Raw genomic sequence first — 7,927 nt, 5'->3', positions numbered from 1 at the left:
TGAAACAAACGGGCCAATTAAAACACTGTTTTTCTACCAAGACGTGGCACGAAGTACGATCTCTCTTCCACGTCCGCCATATTGACGTACGAACAGTTTGGGGAGGATTGGTGAATGTGATAGCGTTTTTATACGAATTTAGTGTTTTAATAAGAGAAGTAAGTAGAAAATTGATTAAAAACTGAAAATATAGAACGCGTTTGCGAATTGTTCCATTTTGTGAATATACGCAGTTCGTTATGTTGTGCTAAGCACCGCAGGGAGTTGGTTAAATTGAGGTGACAACTGGCCAGTCGGCATTTAAAATTTACAACGAAATTTCGGCGTATTTTCTCGTTTAAACGTAATCGTGGTGGAAAGTAGGTGATCATACGCAATAATTGTCATCTATTTAACTAGTGTTATTACAGAAGTGACCAAAAATTTAATCAATATTCTCCTTTATTGAAAAATTAATAACGTGGTTTTTCTTTGAGTGTCTTTGTTACATGGACTAAAAATAACTGCGAAAAATCACAAAAATTGCTGTGTGTTGTGAATAATTCGAACTTCTTTTCAGGTTGCATTAGACAACCACCATCATGGGGAACATGTTTGCAAATTTATTTAAAGGCCTTTTTGGCAAAAAGGAAATGAGGATATTGATGGTGGGATTAGATGCTGCTGGTAAAACCACAATTTTATACAAACTTAAATTAGGAGAAATTGTTACAACTATTCCTACTATTGGTAAGTAGTGTGTGCTCATAGCCGTTTTAACATTTTGTCTTCGTTGTGCGTGAAATGTAGATTACTTGCAATTAATCATCGGTATTTGGCGATTTATTTTCCCCTAATTACATTTCTGGCTCCACATGAGTCATAGTTCAATGTCCTTGAGGGATTGACAACTCATAATCTTTTTTTCCAGGATTTAATGTTGAAACTGTAGAATACAAGAATATAAGCTTTACAGTATGGGATGTTGGTGGTCAAGACAAAATCAGACCTTTATGGAGACACTACTTCCAAAACACACAGGTATTGTATTTTTCTTTTATCTTACATAACCTTAACAAGATCGATGTGGCAATTACGAAGGGGCCGCCCGTGCTTTACGTATCACAGTAGATCTGCATGCGGTATTACATTTTATTTCATCTATAGTAGAGCGACATTAGTTTAAGCGCAATTAAAATGAAAATATCTGCGTTCAATATGTCGCAACCATCGGTGACGTACTGCAGTAGGCAAATAACATCATGTAACAATTCTTAGTGAATGTTCAAGTGGTGGATTTATTTTGGTGTATAAATTTGCAAATGCATTGAGAATGGGTCGAATTTTTTTGTAAAAAGTTTTTCTAAAGTGATCGACAGCAATCGATACAGTATTTTGTGCTCTATTTAGTGTACTTTGCTGCAATTTCATTTAATTAATCTTTTATGTGATTGGAACTGGACCCCACTTTTTTAGGTACTCATAAAGAGGACTGAACAGAAGTCGGTTCTGATTTTTGCCTCAATTTTTGCTACTACCTAGTAGCTTCTTGAAAATAATTAAATAAGTTTGTATTAGTGGTGTAAGTGTGTGAATATTCCTGTGCATAAGAGCGAACTATAGACTTAATTTATGTAGGTGAAACACCGCTTGCAGAACAAATATAATTTTGATAACACCTGAATTTGTTCAAATAATAAATCCTCGAGCAATTTACAACACTAGTTTGTATAGGCTGTTTATATAGTTAATCAACGCCTATTTTTGTGTGATTTTAACTGTTTTAAGTAAATTAAGTGCAAGAATACCAAGCGAAAGCCATGTTTTAGGAAAAAACTACTTTACCAGTTACCATTTATATAGGGTGTTCAGAGAAAGTCAATAAAATCCTCTCCGCTTTGCCAATTTAAAACGTTTATAAAAAATACTACATACAGGGTGTCCTAGATCAAGTGAGATTGCAACTCTAGTGCAGATAAGTCACATTTTTGTTTAACGGAGATAGCTTAGTAAATGATTACATTATGCAGTTGAATTTACATATAGAACATTGTGTAAAAAATGAAAAAATATATTTGGCGTTTTATTTAAAATAAGCAAGTTGGTGTCAACTTCGGCCACCAACTTGAAAATATTGTATTTGGTTTTTTTTAGTGTCTGTACTTTGGTCATTACTGACTTTGTTTTCTTTTCAAAAAGTTATAGATAATTATGTTATAGATTATATTGGGTCAGTTTAATCAAATTTTTATTTAAGCTCTAATTTTTGAGTTATGACAAAAATTTGTGATTTTTCGAATGGAAACTGCAGTTGGCCATGACTGTAAAAAAGACCCTTATTAGCTTGACATACTTATTTTCAAATTATCTATATTTTTCTTTTTTACTGCCACATTGTTTAAGTATGTAGTAGGCCATAGGAACAATTTTAATAAATGTTCAAATTGACTAAATGTTACTCTAGAGTCTAGAGCAGTGTTTCTCCAACTTTTTTGTCTGGTGGCACACTAGAATTATTAAACAAAATTCGCGGCACCTTTAGTATTAGTATTTGTTTGCTTTTTTACAGTTAGTAAAGAGATGAAGGATGAGAAATCTTTACAAAAAAAATTTTTAAACAAAAGCATTTCAAAGTAGTTGTCGGGTAAACTCCTGACTTGACTTTCCGACTACTTTTATTGCAATTATCTTTGGTCATATAGTATAACATTTATAAAATGCCCTGTTGCGCTCGACGCAAAAAGTGTAGCCTTTTTTGTAGACCTCATCAAGACACATCTATTTTGTAATTGACATTTTTCACTCTGGTACCTTTAGAGAAAAATGAAATGTAGAAAAATAAAATAAATAGTTTAACTTCTCATTTCAAAACTTCTCAAAAACAAAGGAACTCGCAAAAAAATTGTATTGAACTTTTTTGTACAGTTTTTTTAAGCCATTTTGGTCAATGTATGCGAAAAAAAATTTTAAGTTTTTTTCAAGCCGTTATGACACAATTTTGACACAGTCAACCACCTTGAAGATGGTTACGGATCAATACCAAAATTGGACGTTTTCAATTCCCCATACCACCCTATATGCACCCTAAAGTTATATAAGATGGAGAAAGTCTGATGTAATGCAATACCAGCATATGATTGATTAATGAATTATGAACCATAGAAATAAATAAAATAGAAACTAAAAAACAATTGTAATAAAAAACGAATATTCATTTTTTATAATTATTTTAATTCCTCTTTTAATTTATGTAATTTTAAGCTTATGAAGTAAATATTTAAAAATTTCACAGCACCCTTATGAAGTGCTTGTGGCACCCACTTTGAGAACCACTGTTCTAGAGTAGCGTGCTATAGAAATTCTGATAACAGATCCAGATTCTTAGCAAAACAGTACCAATAGAAGGTACTAACAGAAACCTGATTGTTTAAGGTAGGGCAAATTCATTTTCAGTTTTTCAGTGATTGCATGTCGAACACAGGGGCCCCATGCGGTCCGTAACGATGTTTGCAAATTATAAGATTTAATTGTATCGTTTTTGGTTGAAACTGCAGAGCATCTCAGCTGTTTTAAAGATACAGATTTGTGGTATTGCCATCATGCCTGTGCGTGTTTTAATTACCACAAACAATCAATCTAGCTACTTTGGTTTCTGAGATACAGAGTGAAAACGAAAAGTTTGACTTTTTGGAAAAAGTGGCAATACATCAATGTAATCAGGAAAAGGAATGCAAAAAAATTGACGTTAAGATGTACAGGGTGTATAAAAAATATCAACTTGGTGTCAAATTTTAGAAAAGGTGTCCCAAATTTTTTTTTATTAAGCACTCCACAAGGTACATTTTCTTAAGTGCGTAGAATACTAATTGTATGATTATTTGTTTTCTTTCGTTTTATTATTATTACTTTGTATACTCTTTTTTTTTTAAGTTTTCTTAATATGGATATTTTATGATGGGATTTGGGACCCATCACCTTTTTTGAATAACCAATCAAAAGGAATTATTTAAAAAAATTTTCAAGATGACTGCTTTTCCGGTTGTATCAGAACGATATTGGAATGTTCTTATTTCAAATAGTGCTATCTTTTCTTGCATTTTCCAATTCATCATAAAAATCAGTATGACTATTAATTTGATGCTATGTCATGGTTTCCAAATTTTTTGACATTTTTGACACTCCACCATCATCTTACTACTCCACCATCAGTAAGATCTTGTCAGGGGCAACCACATTTCCATTTCTGGTACCCACTTCCGATGTCCCGTTCAGTCACAATTCGCATTTTGGTGGATTTCACTAAAAAAACGTCTACAAAATAGTGCTCAATTTTTGGGACACTTCTCATAACCCTAGTTCTTACTAGGAACACAAGAAAAAGAGACCGCGATTCGAGCTCCTAGAAACTTTTGGGCGCCCAAAGTCGACTACCTCTCGAAGACGCGTGCCTTGCAAAAGGTGGTTAATTTCGCCCCTAGGGAAAAAAAAACACTTCAGTCTTGCAGGAGTTGTGCGCGTTTACAAGATCATTCCCATGACACCAATATGAAAAAAATTGGACCAAAACTGTAGAAGGTAGGATACAACTTATAAAAATCGCTACGTTAGTATAACATGCTCGGGGATGGCGCCCATATGTCGCCGTTTGCTGAAAAAAATTAAAGATGTACAAATGATTTATGAGATCGCAAGCCAAACATTTTGGACTCTTCATTTATTTGGAAAAAGGCTCAGTTCTGTTTGCTAGCTGCTATGCGTCAAATTTGCGATTTCATAATATAGTAATGATTAGTAACAAACTAAGAGTACCAATATTTACATTTGTTTTGTATTCCTGCATAAATGAATAAACGAAATTTCAAAACAAACTAACAAAAATACCCACAAAATAAGAATACCGTGGGAATTTAATTTTTCTCATATAAGTTTATGTCAAGTAAGTATATGAACTTTAACCGTGGCGGTTTTATGCAGCTTTATCAATATTAGTGCATTTATGCATTGATTTCGTAGGGAAAACTTACCAAGCATCTTCCTCGATGTTCAAAATTCCAAAGATTTTGATCTATTTTTGGTGACTACAACTCTGGTCGGTCGGCGCCCTTGATAATATGATCTATCTATACAGGGTCTCCCAGATCCAATGTGTAGTTATAAGTTTTGAAAAAAATATCAATGAATTTCAAGATTGGCGGTTGGTGGAAATGGGAATAAACAACTTTCTTTAATCACGTAAAAATCCAATATGGCACCCATTAAAAAATGACAGTTGATATTTGTATCTCAGTAACCGCCATCTTGAATTTCATTGTGACATCATTTTTGGGCAGGTCTTATCAAAGTGGGAACCTTTCATGTTATCTTTTTTTTGGATTGGACATAGTTAGGTGCCAACCTCACTTTTCACGAATATGCTATTGTTTGTGTTAAGAGTTCCTAACTCTTACTTTATTCTGTCCGCCCTTCTCTTTCATTTGAAATCAGCTCTTGTATGTGTAAATGTATTTTGTATTTTCCTGAATTTTTCAAATATTTTAAGTTGTTATTTGAAGGTAAGCAAGTAAGTAAATAGTATAAAGCAGGCTCAGCAAATGGAACAATTTGTACAATTCATGTTAATAGTTATTCTACTGTTTGGAGCACAGGAAAGTTCAACAAATCAAAGATCACGAAAATTGTAATTTTGCCTAATCGATGTCAAAATCGTTATTTATACTGAGGGAAAAACCAACCTATTTCTCAATTTATATGTACATTATACAGGGTGTTCCTTCATGATATACTGATATTTTTGGAACCTACCTATGATCCGTTTTTGAAAAAAAGATTAAAACTGATTATTGGCAGAAAACTAAATGTAATTACTTAAAAAAAATTGTAATGAAACATTTTTTGACCACAGTGTATTCAGTATGCATACTACCCTTAATTTTTTATGCAGAATCTCTCCCTTAAATATTTGCATATCATTGAGAAACTCCCTTTACACAATGTTGAAAATCGGGAATTGGAACTATCTACTGTGATATGTGAAGTGCTATTTAATTATTAATTTCAACAATACTTCAATTAATTAAATAGCTTTTAAGGAGTTGTTGACTTTAAATTCTGAAAGCTTGGCAACACTGTATATTGGTGAAAATTGATTGAAGGGTAATAAAGAAATGTAAATACATAAAACCAACTAGACAACTTAATGAATGTTCAGTGGATTTTGAGGTTATACACTACTGTGTTGTCAGTATTCATCACAAATATTTTTATTTTCGTGAACTTTTATGTTGAAGAGGTACATACTCATATGCAACTAAAAGTAATTTGCAGCATTTTCTCTTTATCACATTATATTTTAAAAAATGATCTTTTGAAAGGCACACAAAAGCTGTATTGTAAGGAAGTACTAGTGAGATAGAACAGTTCGTCATTCTTAGTTGTCCACTTGGTACTTAAAATTGAAAAAATAGGTGTAATTTAAGCTTAAGAGAAGCAAATTAAGAATGTCATAATATGCAATTGTCGTTTTTCAGGGCCTAATATTTGTAGTCGACAGCAATGATAGAGAACGAATTGGCGAGGCGAAAGATGAACTAATGCGAATGCTGGCGGAGGACGAACTGAGAGATGCCGTACTACTTATCTTCGCTAACAAACAAGATCTACCGAACGCAATGAACGCCGCAGAAATTACAGACAAGTTGGGACTACACTCACTTCGAAACCGAAATTGGTATATACAAGCTACGTGCGCGACTAGCGGGGATGGTTTATATGAGGGTTTGGATTGGCTCTCCAATCAACTAAAGAACGCCAATCGTTAAGTGAAGTGTTGTGTTTATTGATGATCGCCAATTTGGTGGATTACAAAGAACTGAATGAACTACAAGTGTTACTTAACCGTATGTTGCAAATATGATATTTTTCACCATTTGTCTAATGTACGGAGGCATTTTTAATACTATTAGAACACCTTACGTTTTACTTCTCAATCGAAAGTCAATCACGTACGTTGGACAAACTGTGTTTGTAGATAATACATAACCTTCATTTGTATTTATTTCGTAAGTTAAATGATATCCTTATAATAGCTAATTATTTATTTTACAAATATGTACAGGGACGAACAGAAAATTTGTTATTTTTGTAACATATGGTAAGTACAATGCTCTTCTTAGACCTTTTTATGAGCTTCGCTCGAAATTTTATTGTTTATTTTTCGGTTGAATAGAATATAAAAAACTGTATTTTGTTATTAAGACTTCTTTTTTATATTATTAGCCGTCAGGCTAAAGTTTTTCACACAGTATGTGTCTCAATAGGAATTTAAAATAAAAAGAGAATAAAGTTGATTATACTCTTTTGTGGATATTTGGAACATTCCCGTTTGTCATTCTGTATTACGAAATAAACATGTTCTTAACTTTGTGAATTTTTAATTGAGTACAATAGACACATTCTATTTTCATATTTTTGTAAAGCCGGAAAATAGAATTTGTCTCGGAAATGTGAACCCACTTTAAAATAATTTAAATAAATGATGAAGTGGTATTGTAAGATGGTTAAAATATATTGCAGTTCACTGCTAAACATAGTTAGTTAAATATAATTATTTTATTTTAAGAACACTTGCGATTATGTATGAATGTCAAAAACATGTGAAAATATATTGTATTGTGCTTGACCGACCATTATTTCTAAAAGTTGTTAAAATGAATGCTTGAGGATTATGTTTTAACAAACAGTATTAAAGTAATTGCTAATATATTACATTTCGTAAGCCCCATCTTTATTGTATTGCCTATTCAGTAAAATTATACGATACATTCTCTAACACTCTTTAATTGACCTAATGACACGAACCAATTTAGTGCAATTGAATTGTTTACTTTATATATTTGTTGTTGCTTTCTGTATTTTTATTTTCTTTATAATATTTTAATTTGGTATATAA

The 7,927-nt window shown here is 32.3% G+C and overlaps 1 protein-coding gene across 2 annotated transcripts; it reads left to right on the top strand.

The window, feature by feature from the left end:
- Positions 1-19: 19 nt before the first annotated feature.
- LOC116177353 (ADP-ribosylation factor 1) lies at positions 20-7,657 on the top strand. 2 transcript variants are annotated; one of them, XM_031496316.1, is made up of 4 exons: positions 20-158; positions 560-729; positions 911-1,020; positions 6,507-7,657. In XM_031496316.1, the coding sequence occupies exons 2-4, from the start codon at positions 582-584 to the stop codon at positions 6,795-6,797; spliced, it is 549 nt and encodes a 182-aa protein (XP_031352176.1). In that variant the 5' UTR covers positions 20-158; positions 560-581; the 3' UTR covers positions 6,798-7,657. The 2 variants fall into 2 exon arrangements, with proteins under 2 accessions (XP_031352176.1, XP_031352177.1); XM_031496317.1 differs by lacking the exon at positions 20-158 and adding an exon at positions 248-359.
- Positions 7,658-7,927: the final 270 nt, after the last annotated feature.

This window comes from Photinus pyralis, unplaced genomic scaffold (assembly GCF_008802855.1).
Source record: "Photinus pyralis isolate 1611_PpyrPB1 unplaced genomic scaffold, Ppyr1.3 Ppyr1.4_LG7, whole genome shotgun sequence".
In the NCBI taxonomy this organism is placed as follows: Eukaryota; Metazoa; Arthropoda; class Insecta; order Coleoptera; family Lampyridae; genus Photinus; species Photinus pyralis.
The sequence above is the reverse complement of the archived record's forward strand: the minus strand, read 5'-3'. Positions and strand labels throughout refer to the sequence as shown.

Bases quoted from the DNA above. Each gene is read 5' to 3' on its own strand.
- LOC116177353 (XM_031496316.1), top strand. From the start codon at position 582: ATGGGGAACATGTTTGCAAATTTATTTAAAGGCCTTTTTGGCAAAAAG. The intron at 730-910 runs GTAAGTAGTGTG...CTTTTTTTCCAG, and splicing joins TACAACTATTCCTACTATTG to GATTTAATGTTGAAACTGTA. The intron at 1,021-6,506 runs GTATTGTATTTT...GTCGTTTTTCAG, and splicing joins ACTACTTCCAAAACACACAG to GGCCTAATATTTGTAGTCGA.